General features: G+C 49.2%; 2 protein-coding genes across 6 annotated transcripts; one reads left to right on the forward strand and one right to left on the reverse strand.

Moving 5' to 3' along the window:
* Positions 1–27,799, forward strand: Mmp28 (matrix metallopeptidase 28). 5 transcript variants are annotated; one of them, XM_063250936.1, is made up of 8 exons: positions 1–335; positions 12,490–12,569; positions 12,726–12,907; positions 17,244–17,468; positions 19,329–19,574; positions 20,861–21,010; positions 21,328–21,495; positions 27,490–27,799. In XM_063250936.1, exons 1-8 carry the CDS (start codon positions 225–227, stop codon positions 27,531–27,533), a joined length of 1,206 nt encoding a protein of 401 aa, XP_063107006.1. In that variant the 5' UTR covers positions 1–224; the 3' UTR covers positions 27,534–27,799. The 5 variants fall into 5 exon arrangements, with proteins under 5 accessions (XP_063107006.1, XP_003469642.1, XP_013007751.1 ...); XM_003469594.5 differs by lacking the exon at positions 27,490–27,799 and adding an exon at positions 22,080–25,221; XM_013152297.3 differs by lacking the exon at positions 27,490–27,799 and adding an exon at positions 22,354–25,221.
* On the reverse strand, positions 23,841–25,095 carry CUNH17orf50 (chromosome unknown C17orf50 homolog; the record flags this gene model as incomplete). Its single annotated transcript, XM_013152027.3, has 1 exon — positions 23,841–25,095. A coding segment is annotated over one exon (588 nt), but the record flags the coding sequence as incomplete, so codon positions are not given.
* Positions 27,800–27,860: the final 61 nt, after the last annotated feature.

A 27,860-nucleotide genomic window follows, 5' to 3' on the forward strand; every position in this document is an offset into this window, starting at 1 on the left:
GCGGGCACCGCCGGGGTGGGCGACCTCTGCAGGCTCCCGACGGAGCGCAGCAGACTAGCGACCTAGGACTCGCTGCCAGGCACCAGCGAGCCCCTGGGACCTTCTCTGCCCTCGAGACAGCAGCGCAGAGCTGGTGCATCCTCCGGGTCCCGGGCTCAGCTGACCGACGGCCGGTGTCCCGTGCGCCCGGCTCGGCGCGCCGGGTGCCAGGAGCCACTAGCACGATGGTGGCACGCGTGGGCCTCCTGCTGCGCGCCCTGCCGCTACTGCTGTGGGGCGGCCTGGACGCCGAGCCGGCGGAGCAGGTCAGCCAGGAGCTGCGCGAGGAAGCAGAGGTACGGGATGTGTGCCTGTGGGAGACTTTGCAGATCAGCCACCCGGTCGTTGGGTCGTTGATCGGAGCGGACAAGCTGCGGGTGCCCTCCCACTGGCCCGTGCCCCCTTCACCCTTGCACCCAAAGAGCCAGGGCAGAATTCTTCCCCATGCCAGGGCTAGGAACACACAGGCACACGGGGTCACATTGATTGTTGTGGGCCAGAGTGGGGACAGCCACCAGACGGGAATGGTAAACTGGGGCGGACAGGAACCCCAACGCTCACTGCGTAGACTGGGGAAATTCTATAAGCATTCACCGAAAAAGCCTTCCAAGAGGGCGTCTGCGGACTGCAGGAGCCCTGGCCTCCTGCCGTGGGCTCCCCTGCCCAGATAGTGAGTGCAGTCAATTAAACAGCTCAGAACATATTCTCTGCATGTACTGATAAGGAGATTCAAACAGTGCTTCTGGACTGAACTTGAAAAGCGGCGGCGGCGGGGGCGGGGGCGGGGGTGAACCGAAGATTTCTCATTTCACTCTTCAGAAACCGACTGGAGTGTGATTTCTTTCTTTCTGAGACTAGGCCAGGCTCGATTTGGACCACCTGTTTTCCATATAAAGGTGATTGTAATAGCATAGCAGCATCACTTCTTTCTTCCCCAAGGAAGCGTCTCCGTGTTATCCTTCTCAATGACAGGACCCATTCCCCACTATTTAACCAAGGGATATACACAAATTCTAAGTTACTGATCCCAACGCTCTGTCCTGAGACTCTTGCTCCTCTAAGAGTTTCCTTCCTGCCCGAAAGCTGCCAGTTGGGAGCTTTTGGGTACCCTACTCCTTTTTTCTAGAAGGAGCCAGCTGAATTTGGGAAACACACAGAAAGCAAATAGCCCCTCTGAATGAGTCTTTTTTTCCCATCTGTCAGCTCTGGAATACTTGTTTCAGTTTTTTGCAGAGCTGGGGGTTGAATCTAGGTCCTTGAGTGTGACAGGCAAGTGTTCTACCACTGAGTTATATATATCCCTAGCCTCTCCCCACTCCCCTTTTTTTTCGTTTATTTTGAGACAGAGTCTCACAAATTTGCCCCGACTATCCTCGGACTTTCAATCCTCCTGCCTCAGCCTCCGCAGCAGCTGAGCTTACAGGCACTCACCACCACACCCAGCATCTGGAATACTTGGAAAAGAACTTGCTTCAACAAAGAATTCACTCTCCAATCCTTCAGCCCCTCCTCTTCCTAGCCCTGGTCTCTTTGTGCTCTTCACTTTTGTGTATTCAAAAAATCACATTGTTTCTGTGAATTTAAACTCTTACAACATCAATTACAGAGTCCCAGGGCCCCAGCAGAAGGCCTCTACTGAGCCAAGTCTTGTTAAGGGTCCCACCCCACCTCCCACCAAGTTCTGTCCCGGGCAATCATTGGCAGGGGAACAGAGGCAATATCACTGCTGCCCATGCCTATGGTAGTGCCAGATGGAGAGAATTTCATCTTGGAGTATGCTTGGGAAACTTAATATCTAGCAGATTGAGTCCCTTTCAATCTATTTAACATAAATTGAGGGGAGGGGATTTTTAACTCTGAGCATAAGGAATACTTTAAAAGCACAAAAACTCTGGAAAGTATACTGTGTAGTCTATGCATGTACATATATACATATATATGTGCACTTATGTATCTGTGTTTCTATACGGTTAATTGCATAGGGCTCCAGACCTGTATGGAAACCAGGGTGATTCATTTAAGCAATGGTGCTTAATGCCAGTTTCGCAAGACTGTTGTACAGTTTCATGGAGCCAATGTATGTAAAATGCTCAGCATTGTACCTACTACATAGAAATTAGGTGTTCTCAATATTGTTGATGTTAAAATTATCTTTATCATTATTTAGGTAATATTATTTAAATTAGAGTCTTGGTCAGGTTGCTGGGAATGAGGTACACATCTATAACCCCAGGAAGCTGAGGCAGGGGGATCAAAAGATTCATGACAGACTGGACAACTTAGGCCTATCTCAAAATAAAAGTAAAAGGACTGCAGTGCAGTGGTACAGTACAACTGAGGTTCAGTCCCCAGTATTGCACGTGCATGCTTGCACATGCACTCACACGCATGTGCATGCACACACACACACCTACACACAGACAGAGTTCTGGCTTGGAGACTGCCTCTCTCACAACAATACTACAGGACAAAATGTGTGAGGTAACTATTTTCAGCAATGGACAATTCCTCAGGGGCTCAATTCTTTAGCAGTGGTGTTGCAATTACTACGGTTACATCACAAATTACCCCCAAACTTAGTGAAATAAAACAACGCTTTATTAAGTTCACAGCTACTGTGAGTCAGAATTTCAAACAGGACACATCAGGGCAGCTTATGTCTGTTCAACGTATAGCATCTGGACTGGGACCCTTCAAAGGCTATTTTCTCGACATTTCTGCAGTTGGTGCTGGTTGTCCGCTGAGGGCCTCAGTTTTAGTCCGTGTCTTTGTGTCTGCATGAGCTCACTCTGTGGGCTACTTTGGGCTTCCTCACACCATAGTGTGTCCTGGGGAGGATGGGGTGGGGAGGGAGAATGAATGAATGGATTTTATGACCTAGACTTACTTGGAAGTTGTTTAGCATCTCCTCTTCCGTACTCCACTGGCTAGAGCAGTCTCAAACCCCACCCAGCTTCAAGGGGGAGGGAACCTTGATTCCACACTTGGTGGGACAAGAATTTGTAAGAAAAGTAGGGAATGGGAGATATCCCTGTGGTTACTTAGAAAAATACATTCATCACAGAAGGGAAACACAGAGTGAGCACCACGATCACCCTAGCTCTTGGCTCTAGGATAATTTCCCTGAGTCCAGTTTGGAGAGCAAGCAGAGCAGAGTCCAGAATTCAGGGCTGGTGAAGCAGCTGGAATCTGTGAAACAGTGCATCACACAGGAGGGGATTACAGTGAAAGGGATCCCCTAAGTCTATATGGGGGTTCACTGCAAATCCTTACCTGAGGACCATGCTGGAATGTGTAGTTTGAAACTCACTGAAACTTATCGAGGAACTGCTATTACATGATGAAGAACAAAATGAAGACTATAGAAGTTGAACTGTTCTGGAAGATGTTGAGGGTTTGGCCCAGAAAAAAAGGAAAATGCTTGGACTCTTCAGGCATCCATCTGAAACTACAGTAATGCCACATTCTAGGGGCAAGGAATATGATCTAAAGTAAAACCCACTCTACAAAGCTCAGAAATCAGTAGATGTAAAATACTGTTTCCCTTGTCATAATTTAGTTCAAGGATACATGTTTAAGACAAAATAATAACATTGTAAGTTGGGCTTATGACAGGTGCAAAAGTTATGACAGTAGTACAAGGTACGGGGGCAGGAAAGGAGAATTCTGCTGTTGTAGATAATACATTTGTAAATTGGGAGTGTCAGGTGTGAAGCAGGAAGTGGGCTGTGTTATGTGGGAAGTGTAAAGTATTCTAATATTGGTATAATATTAACTCTAAGTGTACCAAAATAGGTTAAGGATGTACTAAGACAGTTTAAGGAAGACACACACATACACACACGCACACAATTTAAAACCAAACCTTGACAAGATCTGTGGACTCATTTTTGCCTCTTTATTTTTTTGTAGCCTGGAAAGTCCATATAACTGGAATCACATAAAATGTAGTGTTTTGTGACTGAATAGTTAGAGATTTTAATATTTCACTCCCAATAATGAGTAGACCAAGTAGATCAAAACCAATCAGTAAAGATGTGGAAGATTTGATCAACACTGTCAATCACCTTAGCCTAACTGATACTTATAGAAAACTACACTTAAGGACTACAGAAAATACATTCTTTCATGTGAGTTATTTAACAAGATGACCATATGTTCAATCATAAAATAAGTATGAATGCATTTTAAAAATTGAAATCTTACAGAGTATGTTCTCTGACCAAATTACAACTGAATTAGAAATCGGGTGTGGTGTCAGACACATGTAATCCCAGCTCTTGTGAGGCTGATGCAGGAAGATCACTACAAGTTTAAGGCCATTTGAGACCAGCCTGAGCTACATAATGAGTGTAAGACCAGCGTGAACTACATAAAGAGACCCTATCTCAAAAACAAAACAATAACAAACATAAAAATTAGAAATCAGTAACAATAAGATATCTTAAAAAGTTCCAAATATTTGGAAATTAAAATAATACACTTCTAAATTACCTATGGGTCAATTAAGTCACAAAATAAATTAGCAAATATTTTGAGACTAACAATGAAAAGACAACATTTCATATTGATATTTTGGGATGCATAAATGTTCTAAATTTCTACCCTAAACAAACTAGAAAAAGAGCAGGTTTATCCCAAAGGACATAGAAAAGAAGAAATAATAAAAAGCTGTGGTTATAGGCTAGTTCCTCACTTCTCTGGGCTGCACTTCCTCCTTGGTCAAATAAAGGAATTTTTTTATGATACTGGGGATTGAACCGAGAGCCTCACATAGGTGAGGCTAGTGACCTACCACTGAGCTTCATTCTCAGCCCTTTTTAAATTTTTAGTATAAGACAGCCTCACTAATTTGCCCAGGCTGGTCTTTAACTTTCTGTGCTCCTCCCTCAGTGTCCAAGGAACTGGAAATACAGGCATGTGCCACCATGCCTGGCTAAGGAGGCTAAATTTTTTAAGTGACTTCTAAAATTTTCTCTAGCTCTGACATCGACTTTGGGGTGTATGTGTGTGTGTGTGTGTGTGTGTATAGATACTTCATCTACATTGTGCCTGTGCAGACGTATCAGCGTTCCCAAGTCTTCCTGCAGCCTGCATGCATGGCTGTACTACTGTGTGTGATCCCTGTGTAAACACAGAGTCATAAACCTGAGGGCTTTCCAGAGTGGGCTTTGTCTGGGGGGAGGCTTACTGCTTCCATAGCTGTGTTATGAACAAGTTCATTGTTGCCCACTTGGGAAAACGAAAGCTGCTCACAATACTTGTAAATATAAAAGCCTTTGCCTCTGAGTTGTAAGATTGAGGGTTAATGAATGACATCATCGCCCTGACCCCTTCCTCACTTCCAGCCAGTCCCCCCTCCTCTGGCTCTGTGGCATACTGTCCTAGAGGATCTGTCTTGCTTGGACCTTCTTTAGAACAACCAGGCAGTAGTAACTCCAGGACCTCCCTCATGCTCAGTGATCTGCCCATATCTGTGCAGCTGCTCCCAATATGCCAGGGCAGCAAGGAACTGAATCATTTGTTTCTCCAGGGAGATGTTGGAGCTACTGCTACTGTGTAGTATCCACCCCAGTTGTGGTGTCTGTTTCCCATGCCCCAGAGCCATTCATTTGACTTTTTGTGAGTCAGAAACCCAGAAGCCCAGGTGTGGAGGCCATTCCCAAGAGCTCAGCATAGTGACTCACAGATTCAGGGAGAATAGAAGAGCAGAAGAGGCACCAAAGGGTCCCAGAGGACCACAGGCTGGTGGAAAATCATCTGTCAAGCCATTTTGAAAATGAGATAGAACTGGGTGTGGAGGCACACAACTGTAATCCTAGCTACCTGGGAAGCTGAGGCAGGAAGATGGCAAAGTCTTGGCCAGTCTAAACAGCTTAATGAGACTTTGCCTCAAAACAAAATAAAAAGTCACCAGGGATCTAGCTCAGTACTTGCCAAGCATGTGGAAAGCCTCGGTTCAGTCCCCACCACAAAAAAAAAAAAAAAAAAAAAAAAAAAAAAAAAAAAAAAAAAGGAAAGGAAAAGAAGAAAAAGATGATGAAATCTAGTAAAAGGTGGGTAGTAGAAGCAAGAACACAGATTCTGTTGGGCAACTTTTTGCTAACTTCAGCCTTGGCTGAGACATTATTTAGTGTCCTAACCTTTCCCTCACAGTTTAGTGAGGACACACCGATAGTTATCTCACATTAGGAGGAGTATAAGATGGGAGCTGGGTGGACACTAGCCACCTAATGCTTCCAGTCTTCTTTGGGGACAGAACAGCAAGGATTATAGAAGGTGGTACCCAGACAGAACTTGGGGATGTGAGACTAGGGACTAGGAAAAGAAGGAGGAAGAGGAACCAGACAGAAGGAAAGGGGAAGCCTCTATCCAAAGTAGATGAGAGGAGCTGAGCTGATCCCACTGTGCTAAGGCCTTCCCAGACCCTCAGGAGGTGAGAGAGGAAAGCAAAGCAAATGTTGACCTTTGGAAGGAACCGCTTCAGTCCTTCTCAGGGTGTGATGGGAGGCATGGGTCCAGCCTCTATTTGAAAGCCGTGGAGTCCTATGTCTGAGCAGCTTCCTCCCTCAGCTCCGTGCTGTGCTGCGGGATACCATTCAGAGAAGGCCGCAGAAATCCAGACAGACATGCTGCTCTCCCTTTATCCTAATTAAGAGTCACCTTCTGGTGGGAAGAGCAGCTTGGGCCCTCTTCTTCGGTTTTAAGGCTTCAGGGGTCTCTTGTTTACACGTGAAACAGAATGTCCTGGGCTAGATGTCAGAGGAGTTGGATTCAAGCATGGGTTCCATTATTTATTAGGACACTTGAACAAGAACTGCGCTCTCCTAAGACTTAATGTTCTCATGTTTAACATGGAAAAAACAACACCTGTCCTGGCTCTGTTCTTGCAAGGTGGTTATGAGGTTCATAGAAGGCATAATACTTTTAAAAGTTTTGCAGTTCTCAAGGGCCTATTGTGCTCCTGAAAACCAGAAAACATTTTTATGTGTAGAACATGTCAAGGCAGATGCAAGCTATCATCCCTTGCATGTTGGCTTGCCTAATAATGCTAAAGCTATACTTCAAGGATAAGGCAAGCCTGCAGTCACTATGGAGAAACAAAAATTATCACAAAAATATAAGATGGGCTATATCATAATGTAGTTTCTGCACAAGGTTGCCACTTTTTAGTTTAATTCTTGGTTTATTTATGCTGCTGAAATTCTCTGATGTTGAAGATACCTAGGAAGATGATGAGCCCTAGACTCAGCTACTGAGTCCCTCCAAGCTGGGCATGGTGATGTACACTTGTAATCCCAGAACTTAGGAGGCTGAGGCAGAAGGATCACAGTGACTTTGAGGCCAGTTGGTCCCTTCCAGCAATAAAGCTCTGTTACCAATAGTGGTAAAAATAACTTTTCCCCTCTAATGCCAGGGAATTGAAGCCCTGGCCTTCCCACCAAGCTATATCACTAACCCTTTTTTTAAAAATTTGAGACAGATTCTTGCTGATTTTGCTAAGTTGTCCAACCTATGCTTAAATCTGTGATTTTCCTGCCACAGCTTTCCAAAGTGCTAGGATTCCAGGTTGCATGCCTGGCAAAAATAACATTTTTTTTGGTCTTTTTTCCTTTTTTTTCCTTTTTATCGGTACCAGGGATCGAACTCATGACTGCCTGATCGCAAGGCAGGCGCTTATGCCGCTGAGCTAAATCCCCAGCCCCCAAAATAACATTTTTAATCAGACAACTGTCATAAAGCTTTCTCCAAATATTTTCTTATGAAATTTTCATGATGTCCTCTGAGAAAGTAAAGTGATATTCTTTCCCTGGTTTTCTACTTTGGAGCATAGAAAGGTTAAATAACTTCATTACACATCCAGTCAGTCAGTTGCAGAAGCGAGGCTACAATAAAATGGCTGAAATGTATCTCAGTACTCTAACCCAACTCTCTCATCTTATAGAAGAGGAACCTGAGGCCCAAAGAGGACAGGACTTGTACGAGGTCACAGAAGCAGCAGTGGGAGTTGACTCTCAGGCTGGTGCTCTTGTCTTGCTAACCTGGTGGCTCAAATCTTGATGTAGGGCGAGGTTCATTGCTGCACCTCATTGCTAGTCTTGCCCTGCTCAGAAATGGCCAGAATTTCCCCTTCCCTCGGGCACTAACTGGGCTGGGCCCCACACACCCTCCCAAGACAAGTCAGGGCGAATACAGAACTAGAACCCCAGAGCTCCGGTCCCACCTTGTTGGATGGCCTTGGGGGAACCACTTGCATTCTGCCTAGAGTCACAAGGCTTGTTGGCACAGCTTTCAGACCAGAGTGGGTGAGTCACCAAGGCACATGGCCCTCCAGCTGGTGCTCCTTCCAGCTCAAGCCTGGGGCTCCCCGGGAGAAAGGCCAAGTGGAGAACCAGAAAGAGAGAACCGCGCTTGAATCTGAAGCATGGAGGTGCTTGGGCCTGGGCACTCTCTCCATGATGTGGGAGAGCCCCTGGTGAGCATGGAGTCCCTAACCCATGGGACTAGCTAACCCAGGACAAGCCCCCAAAACAGAAGTCCGTGGGAGAAATGACTTTCTCAAGGGGAGGGTGGCCCGCCTTTGGGATTAGGGCTGGGCCTCCACCTGGTTCTCCTGGGATCCCTTCACCCCACACTCCTGCTTTCTTGCATACAGAGTTTGCTGTTTCTCTCATCCTTTCAGGGGGAAACTGAGGCACAGCACATGGAGCAGAGGGGGTCTGAGCCTCAGGAACACAGCTGGGCCCCCATTTGGCAGCGCTTCAGAGCACTCAACACAAACAGTAGCAGAGAGCCTTTCCTGTTCCTCACTGAAAACTATTTTAATGTGTGTGTTAAACATAAAATAAGTTTGAGAGTCCATACATCCCCATAAAATACTTCACTGCCTTTTTGGAATATACAGCATCAAATTCTTAGAAGGTCTTTTCTCATTCTTTTAGTGCCTCTGTTTGGGTGGTGTCCTGGGCATGCGCTCATTCTGTTTACTGGGAATTCAACTGTGCCATAACAACTGCAGGGTCCCAGATCTCAGAACTTCCCTCCCAATGGCCCCTGAAGCCAGTCTCCACCCCACCTTGCCTGCCAGAGTGCCAGGCACAACAGCCCAGCCAGGAAACAGGAGACGCCGCCAGACAATTTCCCCTCCCTTCCACTCTGTCCAAGGCTTCACAGTTCCAGAACCCGAGCCAACTCCCTGATAAGGGCTGGGCGGGTTTGTGGGGAGAGGAAGAAGGGAGTGCCAGCCAGGTGAACCTGTGACCTGGTCCCTCCCAAGTCACTCACTCAGCAAAACTGCATCAGAGGCTTCTATCCACCCTCATGAGAGGAGAGCAGCAGAGAAGAGAACAGGAACCTGACAGATGTAATGCAAATGTTACCAGAAGCCCCCGAACCGAGAACAGGTGTAAGCGCCTTGTTGCGAGTGGTTCTTACATTATAGGTGAGCTGCATCCCAGAAGCCTGTTTTAATGTTCTCTCTTAGGTCAGTCAACTGGTTTACTGAGCATTTACCATGCACCAGGCTCTGTGCTAGTTCTGTTTAGTTCTGGGAATACTACGGGGTTCATTTTATTCTTACATCATGGGCAAAGAAATGGAGGCTTGTAGAAGTTAAGTAATTTGTCCCCCGCCCACCTACCATCATCAGAATCAGGAACAGATTTTCAATCTCAAACCCTCTATGGGGCCACATTACTTTGAGCAGTAAATTGTTTTCCTGCCTGAGCCAGTGGAACCTCTTTAATCTATTAGGCAGCTGAAAATAGTTTTTTAACATTAAAAAAGGGAAAGAAAGAAAATCAATTGTGCTCACATGCACAGAGATGAATGCAGAAAGTGTTCAGTTGTCTAAATGAGAATTCCTTCTGGCTTTAGTTTGTAAAAATGGCCTTTGGTACAGGTGGCTGAAGACAGCTGCAAATGAAATCCAGAGAAGAGTCTGGACATAAAGACTTAGATGCTGGCCAGTCCTTGCTCTTGCCGTTTAGCCTCATTCCCAGCTATGTCTTTTCCTCAAGGCAACAGTGATTTTTGATTGGCTTGACTTTAAGAAATACAACAAAGGCCAGGCATGGTGACACACACCCGTGATCCCAGCACTCCGGAGCTGAGGCAGGAAGATTGTGTGAGTCTGAGGCCAGCCTGGGTACATAGGAAGTTCAAGGTCAGCCCACAATACATAGCCAGACCTTGACTCAAAAAAAGAAACAAAAAGAAGAGACAGTAAAGGAAAGTGAGGGTAAGAGAACAAGGAAGACAGAAAATTACCTGTTTAGTAACAACACACCGGAGTGAGAATGAAAACACTGTGTCTGTAGGGGCGCTAAGCAGCTTAGGTGACTTTTTTTAACCCATGGTGACATCTGTGGGGCTCTATTAGTATGATAGCAAGCAAGAGGCCAAGTGCCTGGTCTCCCCAAGAGGGTAGGAGTGGTGATAGGTGAAGAGTCACACACTTCTCCCCACTGGACTCAGAGAACTTGATCTCGGGGAGAGCTTCCAGGTTTGTGAGGGCAGGCAGGGAATAAAAGACCCAGGGACCATGGGACAGCCTCCAATTATCTTAGTTTCCCTAAGGAGCTCACCTAGGGCCACGGCTTTACATCATCTTCTGCCACTTCACTGAGACCTGGGATCATACGACCACTTGACATCCCCACCGTAATCACACTCACATGCCCCATCTCCTCCTCTCTCTGTGTCCTCAGATGATATATGGCAGCACCTTCTAAGCCAAAATCGTAGGTGCCATCCCAGATCCCTCTCTTTCATTCATTCCCCACAATCCATCAGCAAGATAAAATGAGCCTGCACTTCACACTCTGGTCCACAGCTCTGCCTCCCTGAACCACCCCTCCTACCCTGCTTCTTCACAGTTTCCCTGTGTTCTGTGGACAGGTCAGCAGCATATCCAGCTCAGGGCTTTTGCATTTGCATCTACATGGCTGGTTGCCTTTTGGTCCTTTAGGATCCATATCAGGTATTTGCTTCTCAGGGGGGTGCGGTGGGCAGGGGTTTGGTTACTGGGGATTGAACCTAGGATTTGGCACATGCTAGGCAAGCGCTACCACTGTATCCCCAACCCTTTTTATTCTTTATTTTGAGACACGGTCTCACTCAGGTTGGCCTTAAACTTGCAATACTCTGGTCTCAGCCACCCAAGTAGCCGGAAAACAGGCAAACACCACCATGCCTATGAGGTCCTTCTTCATCTTGTTGATTATTAAGTTTCTCTCTAAATTATTCTCAATCACTAGGTATGGTGGTGCATGCCTGTAAGCCCAGCATTCTGCAGATTGAGATGGGAGGATTGCCTTGAGTTGGAGGCCAGCCTGGGCTATCCAGTGAGTCCAGGCCAGCCTGACCTACAGAGCGAGACCCTGTCTCAAGAAATAAATAAACAAATAAATAAATCTGAATCACATCATGTGGTTTCTGTTTTTTATATAGCACCAATTTACCTCTTCTGTTTACTTGTAACTTTTTTTTTTTTTTTTTTTGGTGCTGGGAATTGAACTTACAACCTCATGCCTGCCAGGCAGGTGCTATGCCACTGAACTGAGCTATACCCCTGGGTTTTTTCTTTTTTTGGTCACTCTCTAATCACTAAGTGGATAAGCTCCTCTAGAGGTGTCTTAATTACCACTGCATCTAGCAGGATACCTAGCACATAGCATGAATTGACAAATGAATGAAAGAAGGAAGTTAGATGTTTCTAGTTTAAAATACACATCTCTAGAAAGCTAGGTTTTTATGTCAATTGTAAGACTGAGGGTAAATATATTTATTGTCATAGGACCTTAAATATATCTGTATTTGGGGTGAGAATTGGTTAGGAAGAAATCAGAGTTAAAGAGAGGTTTCTCAAGGCTGGTATGGCAGAGCCAGCACTTGGTCCACTCCTGACCAATACCTGAGCATTGCCTAGAAAGCTGAGATGTTTGGAGCAAACTGATAGACATGAATGGTGTGTTTACACAACACACATCATAGCTGCTCTGTATGGTCCAGCAAAGGTAATAGGCACTGACTGTGCCGAGTGCTTTGTAAGTGCTATTACACTCAGTCCTCAGAAGAAACCCCTGTAGAGTGAGTTCTATTATGGAGAAGTGATGTGCTAGCCGTAATTCAAACCCAGGCCAGCCTGACTCCAGAGCCATAAAACTGTCCAGTGTTCTTTGCTAGGTTTCTAGCAATGTCATAAGATGGTAAGAAAGCCAAGGAATATTGAATGACTTGTCTGAGATCACTGAGCTAGTCACTGGTGCCCTGAAATTGAGTCCACGTTCTTTCAGCTTTAATTCCAAGACTCTTTCTTCTCGAGTTTACAGACCTTCTTAGCATAAGAGATGAGATGGAGCAGGGTTTATGTGTCATGGACTCCTGGATGCCAGGAGAGGGGAAATGATGCCACATGGTAGGAAGGGCTGTTGTTCCTCTCTCCCCCAGGCATTCCTGGAGAAGTACGGATACCTTGATGAACAAGTCTCCAAAGCTCCCACCTCCACTCAATTCAGTAACGCCATCAGGTAGGATGGAGGGCTGTGGAGGACCTGAGGGTACAGAGTGCAAAGCTCCATCTCCCTTCTCCTGGAAGGCTCCATGCGGCCACGTCCCAGGAATACAGTCCTCCTGCTAGCCCCATCCCTCCTTCTGTGGTCCTTTATCTCTGTCTCTCCTGGCAGAGAGTTCCAGTGGGTGTCTCAGCTACCCATCAGTGGTGTACTAGACCGTGCCACCCTGCATCAGATGACCCGACCCCGCTGTGGGGTCTCAGACACCAACAGTCATGCAACCTGGACAGAGCGGGTCCTGTTTGCTGGACGCCGGGCCAAAACAAGGCGCAAGAAACGCTTTGCAAAGCAAGGTGAGCACTGCTGAGACCCAGCTAGGCTGGGGTTCCCCAATACCCTCAGACCTGTGGCCAGAAAAGCAGCTCAGTCTGGGACTGGGCTGGGTCAATAACCTCTTTTCCCTAGACCAGGGAAGGTTGGGCCAATAGGACCGCTTGACTCAAGGACTACAGTTTTGAATATAGACATTTAAATTGAAGTATACATAGACTGACGAATTTTCATTGTACAAGTATTGTCCAGATCAAGCCCACTTAACTCCTGGATCAGTGTTCTATGCAGGGCGGTTGAATTGTTGCCAACACTTTTTCATTTCTATTTTACTGAAGTTATTCTCACCAGAATCAATTATTTTGTAACAATTATTCAACAAAGATGGGGTTCATTAATCACTTTTATTTTGTTCATAGAACATTTTAACAGCCTTATTGAGATAGAATGCACATACCAGGCAATTTACCCACTTCAAAGTGCTCAACTCAGTGGTTTTTAGCATATTTCCAGAACTGTGCAAACATCCCCACAATCTAATTACAGGACATTTTCATCCCCCTCAAAAGACTCCCATGTCCATTAGCAGTTGTTCTGGGTTTCCCCGTCCCCACAGTCCCTGGCCACTAATCTACTGACCACTAATCCACTTCCTGTCTCCAGGGTTTGCCTGTTCTGAGCACTTCATTGTAACACCTTTTATGTATTACAGACTCTGTGACTTTCCCTATTGTTTATTTGGAGTTTTTTTTCTTTTTCTTCTCTTCCTTTTGTCTTTGTGGCTGGTTTGTTTTGCAGTGCTAGGGATCTAACTCAGGGCCTGGAGGTTCTACCACTGAGTTCTACTCATGGCCTTCCTCCTCCTTCTCCTCATCTTTATTTTTTCCTGAATCAAAATATTACACAGTTAAATGGAACAGATTTAAGATTTATGAAGAGTTGAGTCTTCCATCAGTTTTTCCAAATAACAAATTGTACCACGTGTAATTCTAACATTACAATTGTTCTTACTAAATCTTATTTTCTTGTATCAATTTTTGCAGTTTTCAAGATTGCCAGCAAGATGAGCTTTTTTCTTCAGTCAGGTTTTCATCTATAATTAATTTTACTGTGAGTTTGGACCCTGCAAATCTTAATTGTTAACTATTTTTACCAATAACCTTCCTTAGAAACAGGACCAAAGGCACCTAGTAAAGTCTGGAGTCAGTGATGGGCTCCAGGCTCTGACTTGATGAGGTCAAGATGTCCTTGGTGTCAATGTGCCCTGTCTCCCACTGCATTTCTGGGAGGCAGAGGGGAAGGGTGAAGAAGGAGAGGAGATGTTTGAGTTCAGGAGGTACCAGCAGAACAGTGAGAATGTGGTTCCTGGAGCAGCAGGAGGCACTGGGTTCAAATCTCAGTTGTGTGACCCCAGCCATGTCACTCTGCTCACTGAAGCTCCTCATCCTTCTCCATCTGAGATGCAGGGCTTTGAAGGTTCAGAGGAGAGTTGGTCCCTAATTACCAAGTGCAAAGGTTTGTTATAAGAGGCAGCGGAAAATAAGGCAGCTCCACAAAGAGTCTGTGCAGGTGCTCTTGGGGCCTACGTCCTGGGGATGCTTCTGTAGGTCCCAAGGAAGGATCTAAAAGAGTGTGCTTGTCACTAACCTATTTGGACCCTCTCTTTTGGACAGAGGATAGTGGTAACAACCTGGTTGCCAGATAACACACAGGAGGCCCAGTTAGATTTGAATTTCAGATGAACAACAAAAAATTGTATTTATATGTTTTGAATTCAAATTTGTTTGTTCAATCAGCCAACCTCATCCCAGTACCTTCTGTTCTCTGCCTGATATTTAACCTCTCCTGTTCCTTCACAGAGCTGGAGGATATAGGGGGTAACACACAGGGGTGTAGAAATGGAAAGAAAAGAAAACAGATATTTATTGAGCATCCACGTGTTAGGCAGCATGGCACTGCTGTATGTAAGCCTCACATCTCACCATGAAGTGAGTCTTATTAACCCCACTTTGCAGGTAAAGAAACTGAGGCTTTGGAGAGCTTTCAAGTTTGTGTAAATTTGCAAGTGGAGGCCCTAGGATTCCTCCATAGCATCAGTTGCCTGCTGAGGTCGAGTCTAGGGTTCTTCCGGGCAGTTTCTAACTCCACCCCACCCTCACCCCCACCCCCGCTTCCCCAGCTCCTTTTCCTGCCTTCTTCCCTTCTGGACGTTGGAACAAGGGTGTAGGTGCTTGTGGGACCTGAGGGTTGCCATAAAAACCAGCCTTGCCTGGCCAGGAATCTAGGATGGGGCCCAAAGTGGCTGGTATTCTCCAAGAGAGCCAGCCTGGAGGACAGGGAGAGGGCTGCTGCCCCCAACAAGTTCCTTCCTTCCTGGCAGGTGCACCAGTGACCCCTGACCCTGCCCTCTTCCCAAGGAAAGCAGTCATTTTCTCTCAGCTCCTGTTCCTGTTCAACCCATCCTCCCGCCAACACATACATGCACAGACACACACACACACACACACACACACACACACACACACACACACACCAGTTTTGCAGAGGATTCTATCCTGACACCAGTCATCTTTTTTTTTCTTTTTGAGACAGGGCTCATTATGCAGTTCAGGCTGGCTTTGAACTCACTATGTAGCCCCAGTTGGTCTCCAACTTGCAGCAATCCTCCTGTCTCAGCCTCCTGAGTGCTAAGATTACAGGGATGCACCACTATGCCTGGCCTGAGACCACTCACCTTCACTCACTATCTAAAGTGAAAGAATTGTCTAACTTTCCCCTTTCTTGTCCATCAAGTGACAATCCCCCACACACACACACACACTGCCCAAGAACAGAAGTCAAGTCACATCTGCTAGAGAATTACATGTTTGTGGTGGGGGAGGAAGACCCTGGGAGTGAGCCCCCCATGACGGGGTGTAAAAGTCAAGTGCCAGCTGGTCTGTGCCCAGTGAAGACTTTATAGTAAGGAGCAGGGTAACCCTGCTATGTAATACACCTTCAGCTGTACCTCTAGACCCCGGCCTTCCCTCTCCCCCTCCGTTTCTCAGAATCTCAATCCTCTCTCTCTCTCTCCCTCCCTCTCTCTTTCCCCTGCCTCAGGGTTGGTCACTGACTAGGAGGCAGGGTTTGAGTGGCTGCCAGGCCAAACAGGCCCAGGGAGGCAGCATTGCCTTGAATGGAGCTTGGCTCAAGCTTAGGAGAAGGACCCGCCCCTCCCTCCCTCCCTTCCATGGGTGGCCGGGCAGGGGAGCGGGCTCCTCTGCTCCCTGAGACCTTCCCTGCTATCTGGAGAGTCTCAGCCGGTGCAGTCACTACTGCACTGTCCGGGCAGGCTTGTGAGCCTGTAGTCTTAGGGAATGTGCCTGTTTTTCTGTGGTACAAGGGAAAGAACACTGGATCAGTGGGCAGGGATCCGCTTGGCTGCTCACTCATTCTGTGATTCTAGATAGGCCCCTTCCCCTGAGTCTCAGTTTCCCCACCCTGGGCCCAGAAGTCCTGCCTCCAAGCTTCAAGTTGTCCCTTTGGCATCACAGTCTCAATTTGTGAGTTTGGAGGGCTCAGAAAGAACCCAAGAGAAACTTCAGGGCTGGGCTTCTAGCCACCCTGCTCCAGGGTGTGGGTGTGTGTTGGTGGTGAACTTGGGGCTGGGGCAGAGGGCAGAGGCCCAGCCCTCAAGGAGGAACCAAGGTTTGGGGCAAAGGGAGAGAAACTCTTAACTGAGCGAGATGGGAAACTGTCCCTGGGCTAGTGACAGAACACACCCTTTGTTCTTATTTGTTTTTACCTCCGAGGTCTGCAGAGTCCCGAGGAAGCAAGGAGGAGGTTGAGGGGCAAGGAAGGAACTCAAATATGGGTCTTGGGTTGTCAGCAGCTGACGGCCATGGCATGGAAAGGGCAGGGTGGAGCCTCTGGGAGGAGGCAGGAGGGGTGAGGGTGGAGAGCGTGGCGAGGGCAGTCCGAGCCCTGACCTCAGTGCCTCCTCACTGCTGCTGCACACAGGGGCTGGGATTTGCTGCCCACAAGAGGCACAGAGCTGTTTCAGGCTCAGTGCAGGGTGTGGAGCAGAATAAGGCACCAAACCAGGGGTTCAGACTCTTTCGCATAGACTTGCCCTACACAAAGACTACATCTCTTCCATCCCCAGGCCAAGCCACTAGGCTGGCAACTCCTCAGGCCTAAGGCAGTTCCCTTGGTCTGAGGGTTCTCAGCAGGGAAGGGGGTCTCCCAGTCAAATGAGGGCTGCTCAGGGAAGGTGCTTTTTTCCCATGAGGTCAGGAACTCCCTAAGGGAGGGCCTAGTCTGCATCCTGTGGGGCCCATGGGGACCAGGTGTGACTGATGTGCCCTTTCTGGGTGGCAGGCCACAAGTGGTACAAGCAGCACCTCTCCTATCGCCTGGTGAATTGGCCGGAACGCCTGCCCGAGCCAGTAGTCCGGGGTGCCGTGCGCGCAGCCTTCCAGCTGTGGAGCAACGTCTCAGCCCTGGAGTTCTGGGAGGCCCCAGCCACAGCCCCTGCAGACATCCGCCTCACTTTCTTCCAAGGAGACCACAACGATGGACTGAGCAATGCCTTCGATGGTCCAGGTGCTGACAAGAGCTCTCTCCACATACCAGGAGGGGAACCCAACTAGGACATGCAGTCTGGGGGTGGTGATGCAGCACCTGCTCTCCCTATGGCCAAGGCCAAGCTCTGTCCCTCTCCCAAGAACCCTCAGTGTTCTTGTCTGTAAAATGGAGCCCCTGCCCTATTATGCACCACATGCTAAAGGGATGGTCAGATGAGGTTCTTGAATTCTGGGACAATCTTCTGAGCCCCATCACCCACCCATTGACTCTAAATAGGCCTTAAGAAAATCCAGTGCCACTGCTACCCCCAACTGACTACCACAGTCGCTGCCACAGAGTCAGAGATGTTCTACCCCTAACAGCCACAGAGTGGCTTCACATACCCACAGCCACAGTTAGTTCTATGGACCCCAATCTGAAGGCTTCTGGCTGAAGTGGAAACTGTTCTCTTCCATCCTACCTACTGCTGCCTTCAGGACCTCAGTGTAGGCTCTTTGCACATTTCCTCCCTCCCAGTGAGGGATGAAACCTGATTGGACAGCTCAGGGTGGGGACTGAAGCTCTTCAGGGCCAAAGAACTTGGTCCCCTCCCCCCTTGCACCATCCTCCTTTTCATGAAGCCCACCTACAGCAAAGCCTGCTGCCAGGCTGGGGCAGGGAGGAGAGGCTTTGCCAGCAACTGCAGAGAGCATACATGTTTACACAAAGCTCATGCCCCATGACTCCTGTGTTACATGTTCACTTCTACATCCATGCAGACTCCGGTAACTAAGACAGCAGGTTGGGCTCCTCAAGCAGCTCTCTCACTTGGGAAGATGCTTTGTCTTTTTGCCTTTTGTCTTCTCCCCTGCTGAGCTCTTCCCTTTTGTCTCCCAGTGAGTACCAAATGCAGTGACCAGTACCTGACACAGTTCAAGGCATACATAGACTAGGAAGCACCTAGCTGGTCCTTCATACCCCATCAGGGTCTCCTTTTAAAGCCAACTGCCCCACCTCTGTCCACTCTAGGTGTCATGGGCTCCAAGAAACCAAACCCAGGAGGACTCTCCACAAGCTTCTAGGCCAACGCTATGGCAGAACAGTTTGCTGACTATGTAGGAGTCAAGTGCTCTTGCAGAAGTGACCTGTGCAGGACGAGGCCTTGGAAACTGCCCATTTACTTATTTATTTACTCAATTATTTACTTATTTATTTTTGGAAACTCCCTCTGTTCATTCCTGTGGCCAACAGAGGAGGCCCTGGCAGACAGAGGGAAGAACAGATATACTTAGAAAACACTTGCACACATCTCAGGGTGCAGACTGGCCAGCTTTCCCACACCCAGAACTCCCAGAATCCAGACCAAGATACAGCACAGAAAGCCCACCTGCCTCTTCTACAGATAACCACTATCCCTTCTTCTAGATCTTTTTGGAAATAGCAGCACAGTAACGCTAGCCAGTAATCCCAGCACTCAGAGGCTGAGGCAGGAGAATTGTGAGTTTCAGTCCAGCCTAGACTACATAGCAAGACTTTGTCTCAACAAAACAAAAACAAGACATTGTTACATAGCTTCTTATCACCATGCCCATCGCCAATAGGGAGCTAAGACAGAGAGGTTAAGTTGTCTGCTTAAGGTCACAGCGGTAGTGCAGTGAGACAGGCGCTTCGGCCCCACACTGATTCTACACCATGCTCTCTCTTAGGAGTCCTCCTCCCCTTACAGTTTAATCGTCTTATAGCTTAAACCTCTGTACACTTCTGCTTCTGCCAGACTTGACTTGGAGGGAAGTTATGCAACAGGAAACAGTCACCCAGCCAGCCTGCAGCATTTCCCTGGGCACGAGTACGGGGGGATTCTGGGCAGATTCGCACGCTGACCCTCTGCACCACCTGCAGGGGGCGCCTTAGCGCACGCTTTTCTGCCCCGCCGCGGGGAGGCGCACTTCGACCTAGACGAGCGCTGGTCCTTGAGCCGCCGCCGTGGGCGCAACCTCTTCGTGGTCCTGGCGCATGAGATCGGCCACACGCTGGGCCTGGCTCACTCACCTGCGCCCCGCGCCCTCATGGCACCCTACTACAAGAGGCTGGGCCGCGATGCTCTGCTCAGCTGGGACGACGTGCTGGCCGTGCAGAACCTGTATGGTGAGCCCCCAGACAAGCTGCTGTTCTACCCCTGTCCCTGGAGCCTCCAAGGCTTGGACACTGGCTCCTTAAGTAGAATCCCCATTCTGAACTTCCCCATCACCTGGCCTCCTTTACCAATCCTAAAGCTGAAAATCCTCAGGCTCGTGTGCCGTCCCACCCCATCCCCACTGTGGCCCCCTATCCTTCCCATCTGTCGCGGCCAGTTCCCACGTGCAGCTCCCTTCACTCGGGTTCTCGAATCCCTGCCCAACATCGGGCCATAGCAGCAGCTGTCACATCACATCCCTGTGGGTTACCTAGACCCAACTCAGTCTGCCTGCCCCCTACCTTGTCCAAGATCCCAAAGCACTCGTCCCCACTTTCTCTTCACCTGCCTTTCACTCAACACAATGCAGATGCCTATGTCCCCTTTACTGGGCCTCAGAAGGTGGACACAGACAAAGTGCTTCCTCCAGTGCCAACTGGACTAATGCCACTGCCCGGGGCCTGCCTGCACTGGACTGTCTCCCTCAGATGCATAGACAGGGCCTAGGTTCAAATCATCTCCCATCTCTGATGAGCAAATGAGAGGCTGGGGATTTAACTCAGTGGCATAAGCACCTGCCTGGCAAGCACAAGGTCTTGAGTTCAATTCCCGATACCAAACAAACCAACCTTACCTTCTGTAAAAAAAGTCAAACATGCTTTGTAGGCTGGAAAGCCTACAAAATGTAACACTGCTAGTTGCTGTTTTAGGGGTTCCCCTCACAGGCTAAGCATGTAAAATACAGCAAGTCCATGAGGTTATCTTTTGTCCACAGACTGAGAGAATGGGGCTACGAGAGATTAGGTAATTGCCTGCAGTCACACAGCTAGGAAGTTGCAAGCCAGGATTCAGGAACTAGTACCAGATTTCAAGCTTGGACTCTGCCTCGGTCATCTCACAAGGGTAGCGATGCTATCATAAGTGTTGTATTATCACAGCCTGGAGCTCTGAACCCTGCCCACATGTCCCCTATTGCCCAGGACTTAGAGAAAAGGGCCCTGTCCTTCTTAGCTCCAAATCCCTGTTTGGTCCCTTTTTCCAAATGTATCTCAGTAGATCTCTTTTCCAGGGTGTTGGATAAGGGACAAGATTAGCGGTCTTGGAAAACACCAACATCTGGAGCAGCTCTTCTCACCCCCCCTCTCTCCTTTCCTGCACCTTGCAGGTGGTGATCATGAAAGGAACCAAGGGGAGGTCTTTAGGCTTCAACATATGCCATTCCATGTCTGTTCTTTCCCTCTTCTCTTTGCCCTTAAAGGAAAGCCCCTGGGGGGCTCAGTGGGTACCCAGCTCCCAGGAAAGCTGTTCACTGACTTTGAGGCCTGGAGCCCGCACAACTCCCAAGTCAGGGGCCCTGAGACCCAGGGTCCTAAATACTGCCATTCTTCTTTCGACACCATCACTGTAGGTAAGATGGACCCACCTGTGCCTGGCTTCTTTCTTCCCTTCTCCCTCCTCTCCCTGCCACCATCTCCAGTGGTCCCCAGAGCTAGATTACAGGTGGATGGAAGGGTTACAGAATCAAGAACGCCCATGCTGCATGCATTCTGCAGTGTCGCAAGCTCACACCAAGCCTGGTCGGGCTGCCTGCTTCCTCCCTGCCCCACCTGTGCCCGTCACACCTCTGCCTCTTGGCTTGGGAATCTGGGTTCTAGGATATCACTGTCCTGGAAAGAGGGCAGCAGGCTGACAGTCATTCTTCAAGTTTCTCTTGTATCTGAACAGACGGGCAACAGCGACTATACATCTTTCAAGGCAGCCACTTTTGGGAGGTGGCCCCTGATGGCAATGTCTCAGAGCCCCTCCTGCTGCAGGAGAGGTGGCCAGGGCTGCCCTCCAACATTGAGGCTGCTGCAGTGACACTGGACGATGGAGACTTCTACTTCTTCAAAGGTACTAGCTGTGGGCAGCTGAGAAAATTGTGGCCTGGATAGGGGAAGAGTCTTGCTCAAGCTCAAAAGATGGAATCTCATACAGTGCATCCCTGCCTAGTACTACAGAAAGGAAGGAAGGAAGGATGACAGGATTGTGTGCAGTATATTGCTAGATTACACCTACACCCACACTGGATAGGTTACAAGTATTCATTGCTTCATTCATTCTACCAATATGGAGTGGCTTCTATACAATTGACATTGGTGTTGGGCATAGAGCAGTGAAAAAAACAAACATCCCTGCCTTTGTAAAGTTAGTAATAGTAACAGTAGTGAGAAAGTTCTAGGCCTTCTTAACTTTCTATTCCCTGCCTTCCTCTCCTCCCCCAGTCCCCAATTCTAGGATGGTTAGGTTCACTGAGGGTCATCTGCCCTCTGCTGACTCCTATAACTGTGGTAATTAGTAGAATCCACTTTGTCTCCAGTACTCACAACATCGGGCTCCAACTTGAGGGGGTATGGAGGTGCATGGGGGGCAGAGGTAGGTGGAGGACCAATGCGTACAAGCCTCCAGCTCATTCTGGCTCTCTCAATGCCCTGCAGGGAGTCGATGCTGGAGGTTCCGGGGTGCTAAGTCAGTATGGGGCTCCTCCCTGCTGTGCCGGGTAGGGGGTCTGCCCCGCCACCCTGACGCAGCCCTCTTCTTCCCTCCTCTACACCGCCTGATCCTCTTCAAGGGTGCCCGATATTATGTACTGGCCCGCGGGGGGCTGCAAGTGGAGCCCTTCTACCCCCGCTTCCTGCGGGACTGGAACAATGTTCCTGAGGAGGTCAGTGGCGCCCTGCCAAGGCCTGATGGCTCCATCATCTTCTTTAGAGATGACCACTACTGGCAACTTGACCAAGCCAAACTGCAAGTGATCACCTCGGGCCGCTGGGCCACCGAGCTACCCTGGATGGGCTGCTGGCTTGCCAACTCAGGAGGTGCCCTGTTCTGAAGACCTCCACCCCCTGATGAACACTGATGCTCTCAGGCCAATTCACCTCTCCTGCCCCAGGGGCCGAGCCTATCTCAGCTGCTTCTGAGCCTCGCTACAGAAGAGCAGGCAACAAAATTGCCACCAGGAAGCTTGTCAGCGTCAGCACTTATTCCCCCAGAGAAGGGGGCATTGTCTCTGTGCTGTTCTCACCACATGGATGCGGGCATGGATCAATCCAAGGAAAAGCAACAAAAGGTCCCGGATCCTCAGCCGTTTCTCCCAAGAACCTCTTTCCTTCCTAGGCCTTGGGGATTTTGTTTCTTCTGCCAAGAATGCAGTTCTGTCGGTGAGTTGATGGCACTGAAGTTCCACCAGGGAGAATGCAAAGCCCAATGAAAAGTTTAGAAACTATTTTGCAAGACGGTCCCCTTCTCTTAGGGCCTCTTGGCTCATTTCTTAGAAAACTGTGTTCTATATAATCAGAGCCCTCACCCCCAAGAAGTTTATTTAGGGTGAAGACATAAGTTGTCTCTAGCATCAGAGACCCTGTAGGGTACCAGGATGCAGAGCAGAAGGGGACCGCTGCGGACCTCTTAGGATCTGGCTTTTTGTCTGAGAAAGAATGAAGAGGCGCCCCCAGCTGGTGGGCCCGGAAGCAGCAAGCAGCCTTTTTGTGCCAGTTCTCCATCCTTCCTGGTGACAGCAGGTGGGCATGGACGTGGGAGAGGCAGGGATCACGCTCTTTCATCCAAGCCTGGGCTAGCCAGCTGTGTGCTGTGATGGGAGAGGAGGCCTGCCTCTCCCTAAAAAGCAAGACATCCTCATCCCCTCCATTCCCTCTCCCATGCTAGGTGGAGAGAGTACTGTGCAGCAGGGAGAGGTCAGAAGCCCCCTTGGGGGTCTGTACTGCTGCAGCAGCCTCCACAGGCCTAGCAGGTTGGGGAGATGCCTGGTGCTTACAATAGCCCCATTCTGCAGACCACACACGCAGCATTCCCGAAACTCCTGCTGTCTGGCCAAGAATAGCTGGGATTCCTGGAGAAGGAATCAGCTCCCCAGCCTCCGTGTCTTGTGCCTCAGCTCTCCCTGCCCTCCCCCAACATACACCTGCCAGTGCCTCCTAGGCACTAAGCTGGCTGCTTCCAGCGAGGGGAATTCAGTCTGGCAGGGTTCTCGGTCCCCCAGGGACGTTGCTGGCCTGGCGTTGCCTGGCCTTCTCCATCCTCTCTTAGAGCAAGTGCTTTGTGCTGCCCTGTCCTGAGGAGGCGAGGGAAGAGGGGGCCCCCCCCGCCCTTTTCTCTTTGGTTTGCGCCCAGAGGGAGAGGGAGATCCAGTCTCTGTCACTCCCACCTGGAGCCGCCTTCCCCTCATCTCAAGGCAGTGACACTTTGATGAGAGGTTTTATTGAATGCCCTGAGGGGAGAGGGCAGCAGCTTAGTGGCACCAGGGAACCCCGAGGTTACTTCCCTGAAGCGATGTCTGCCCATCTTCGAGATATGCGTAAGGCTGCGTCAGAAACCAGGGTCGAATGGGCTGCAGGCTGGGTGCTGCCAGTGTCGCACGTGCCCAGTTATTCCAGGCTCTGTATGGCTGAAGCCTGGCAGATGACAGGTGGGAAACCTGCATCAACAATGGCTTCTCGCCTGATGAGGGCGCTTGGGCTAATGGCTAGGAGAGGGGACAGTTCTGTGCCACGTGCCGGAGAGGGCTCCGCCTCAGGGAAGTTGGGGGTCAGGCAAGCAAGGAAGACACCAAGGCTGGGAGTCAGTGCGCTCAGAACCCCCAGTGGCCTCCGCCCTACCCAGATCCGGGTGCTCCAGAACACAGTGTGCCACGTAGGCCGGGTGGCTATGCAGGGTGCTGCATTTCTTGCAAAAGAGGATCTCGCAGCGCGTACAGCCCCCGCGCTTCGGCCGCAGACGCGGCGTCTCCAGCACGCACCGCTCCTCGGGGAGGCTGCGGTTCCTATGGGCAGGGACCCGCGCGCTCAGTGCCACAGCAACCCTCGTTCTGGGGCTCGGCACCCGGTACCCCGGCGCCCTGAGCTTGCCTCACCTGTCGGCGGGGGCCATCAGGCTGCTGAACAGAGCGAAGGGGCTGAAGCAGCCCCAGAAGCCGGAGTCCGCGCGCCGCAGCAGCGCCACCTCCTGGGTGCTCGACTCCTGGCGCAACGGGCTGTAGGACACCGAGCCCCGCTCGCGGCGATCGTCCTGGTCTGCTGCGCCGAGCGCAACTGCGTCCCCGGCCGCGCTCTCCACAGTCCCGGGCTCTTCGTCCTCCTCCGAGTCTTCCACTCGCTCCTGCGGCGTCTCCCGGTCCCACGATTCCTCCAATTCCTTCTTCCACAAGGGAGTCTTCGCGTCTGCGGGTAGGGAGGGCCTCAGTGAACTCTCCAGGGACCTGGGGACCCTGCCTGCTGCTAGTGCCTGCGGGACCACGATGTGTGCGAGACGCCCCAGGCCAGCTAAGGCTCCGCCAGAGGGCGCAGAGCATGCACGGTTCCCGGGTGCCCCGTTTCCCAGACTGTTGTATTTCCTAGTGAAGGATTTGCACAAGTGTCCTCGCTTTAAATCAAGTTCTGTTTCCTCATCTGTACAGTGAGAAAAAGTAGTTCCTACCTCCGGTGTCAAGCGCCCAGATCAGTCCCCTACCTCCCACTTCAACCTCCTGGCTTGGCGTGGGGCAGGCAATCAGTGCCAGTCCCGATGGGACTGGACATGCCTGATCTCTAGATAGGTTATTAATAAATATTCATTTTAATAGTGGCTGTTTATATTTTGTTTTCTAAGATGTCCTTACTGGGGTGGATCTTGCTTAGCATCAATGGTGACAGGGTGGGCAGGCAGATGGGCATCCAGCGGCTTTCTGTGATTAGAAAAGTCACCTTTATGGGCAGGGTGAGCAGGAAAAGGACACTGCGTGAGCTGATCAACTAGGAAAATGATCTTTATTCCAGGATTTACCCAACTGCCAGTGCCTTTCAGCTACCACTGCCCCTTCTGCTGGCACACAGAGCTCACAACTTTTCAACCTAACAGGCCTCAAGTTCTGGGCCTGACACGGAAGTTAAACTGGCCTCCTTTAAAATGTGTCAGTCAGCACATGTAGGGCCAGCTCCTATGGAATCTGGAGAGCTAAACATATAATAAAAAGGCGGAGACCATCGTTAAAAGCATGACCCTAGGGTTTGCCCTGGGAAGGTCAGCAAACATTTCTGTACATCCCTGTGCATCTGGTTTAAGAGGTTGGTAGTGAGTTGGACACGGTGGTGCAGGTTTGTAATCCCAGCTTTCAAGAGAAGGAGGCAGGATGATCGCAAGGAGTTCAAGGGCAGCCTGTACTACAACAGTGAGACCCTGTCTCAAAAAATAAAAACAAACAAAAAGGTGGTAGCAAACTGGGTGTGGCAGGGCAGGTTTATGATCCCAGAACACAGTGAGGCTGAGGCAGGAATATCCAGAGTTTGAATCTAGTGTAGCAGTCAAGTCACTTAGTGAGATCCTGTACCAACATTAAAAAAAAAAAAAAAAGCTTGGCAATGTGTGAAGACTTAGAATTCAATCCCTAGCACCCGGGTGGAAAGGAGGTTGGGAGAAAAGGAGAATACTTATAAACTGGTATTCTAATCCATGTGTACTAGGCACCACACAGTCACTGGACTCAGCTGTCTTCATTTATGATGCCTCTTAAGCTCCACAACCCTCTCTGGGAGGTGACAGAGTGGGTCATAGAATGGCCTCTAATGGTGTTTGAACTCTTAAGAGGCAATTTTGAACATTCTGCCCCAATTCTTGGCACAGCTAATGGTGGAGAACTAGCGGGTCCATCATGTTTTTATTTAGAAAAATAGATTAAGGAACTTTGTGGGTGGGAAAGGCACATGACCAGAGTCAGGTGCTAGGGACATTTTTAGGAGGAGAAGGTAAAGAAAATGGAGTTGAAAAGGAAAGTTGGAGGTCAGAATTCAGTTTGTCTTGTAGCAGTAGGAAGACTCAGAGGAGAGACCTGCTCTGATCTGTGTCTTGGGATGTTCCCTCTAAAGGATGGCGGAAAACCTACTTCGGAGTCACTGCAGTGAAGAAGACAAAGATCCAAACATGAGCAGGTGGAGATGAGGGAATGGATTTCAAGAAAGGAGAGGGCTTACAGTTGCATGGATCAGTCACTGAGACAAGGCTCAGCACCTCTGGGGTTGCCATAGTGATGGGCAGGTTCATGTAGTCAAGAGATCCTGTCCTCCTCAGTCCAGCCTGCCTCCACCCTCCGAGCCCACTCACTGTGCTTATCCATCCTTCCCACTTTCTCTGATCAGGGCACCGGGATGTGTGTGGGGTTTCTTGGAACCCATAGAACTTGGATCTGTTTCTATGGATCTCTCTGTTGGATCACAGGGGGTGGAGCTAGAGTCTCTCCTGCCTACAGAGCTCCCCAGCCAGGAATGGCTGCATTTTCCAGAGCCCCTTGAAGCACTCAAAACCCAGGTGTCCCTTACTCTCCCTTAGGCTTGGCATCAAAAGGGAGTAGATGGTGGCTTTGGCCCCTTGAACAGCCTGGGTTCAGATCCTGGGTCTATCATGACAAATTTAAACGCTAACTGACATCCAGGAAAAAACATTTTGCAGGAACAGTTCAGCTAAAAGGCCACCGCTGAGGGCTCTTCCTGGTCAGGGGCACCATAAGCACACTCAAGTCTTTCCCTAAGATGTCATGCTCCTGGCAGGCACATCTGAGTCCATGAGCCATGCTGTCACTTTCAGGGAGCATCCGACACCACAGGGTGTCCCTAGCCCAAACCCGTCCAGCAACCAACACTTTGCCATCCTTAGTGTGTGTATGTTTCCTCTTCCCAGGGTTATTGTGGGTTTTGTGGAACTTTCATCAAAACTTAGATTGTCATAAAAACAACACCAGCATAAAAGCATATTGGAAATTGATCTTACAGAGGAGTAATCTCACAGAGCAGTTGGTGAAAATGGAATCAATGGTCAATCCTAAGAGCACTAAAAACATACACATTCCTCCTGTGCCCACAGGTTACCTTGAAGACCCCTGGAGAGGGCAGAAAATGCTCAGATAATGGCTGCAAACTCAGAAGGGACTAGTCCTCTATCCAAAAGAGGTAGTTTAACATCAGAAGAAACTGAGCCTCTCTTTGTTAACAAGCTCAGGTGTAATTCTCTGCCTTTTGTAGAAATCATACTACAGATCAAGACTAAACCCAAAAAGGTACACTTTTGTTATAGTAATTTGTCACTTTTTATAGTAACAGTATAAATAGTTCATTGCTTCTAGTTCATAGAATCAATATTCATTTTAGTGAGCAATAAAGATAATCTAAAAGAATTATATAGTACACAGTACACAGGTACTACTCTAACGGGAATATGTATAACAACACCTTACA

The sequence above is a fragment of the Cavia porcellus genome, unplaced genomic scaffold, assembly GCF_034190915.1.
Source record: "Cavia porcellus strain 051 isolate PalLab524CR breed Dunkin Hartley unplaced genomic scaffold, mCavPor4.1 scaffold_6, whole genome shotgun sequence".
Taxonomy (NCBI): Eukaryota; Metazoa; Chordata; class Mammalia; order Rodentia; family Caviidae; genus Cavia; species Cavia porcellus.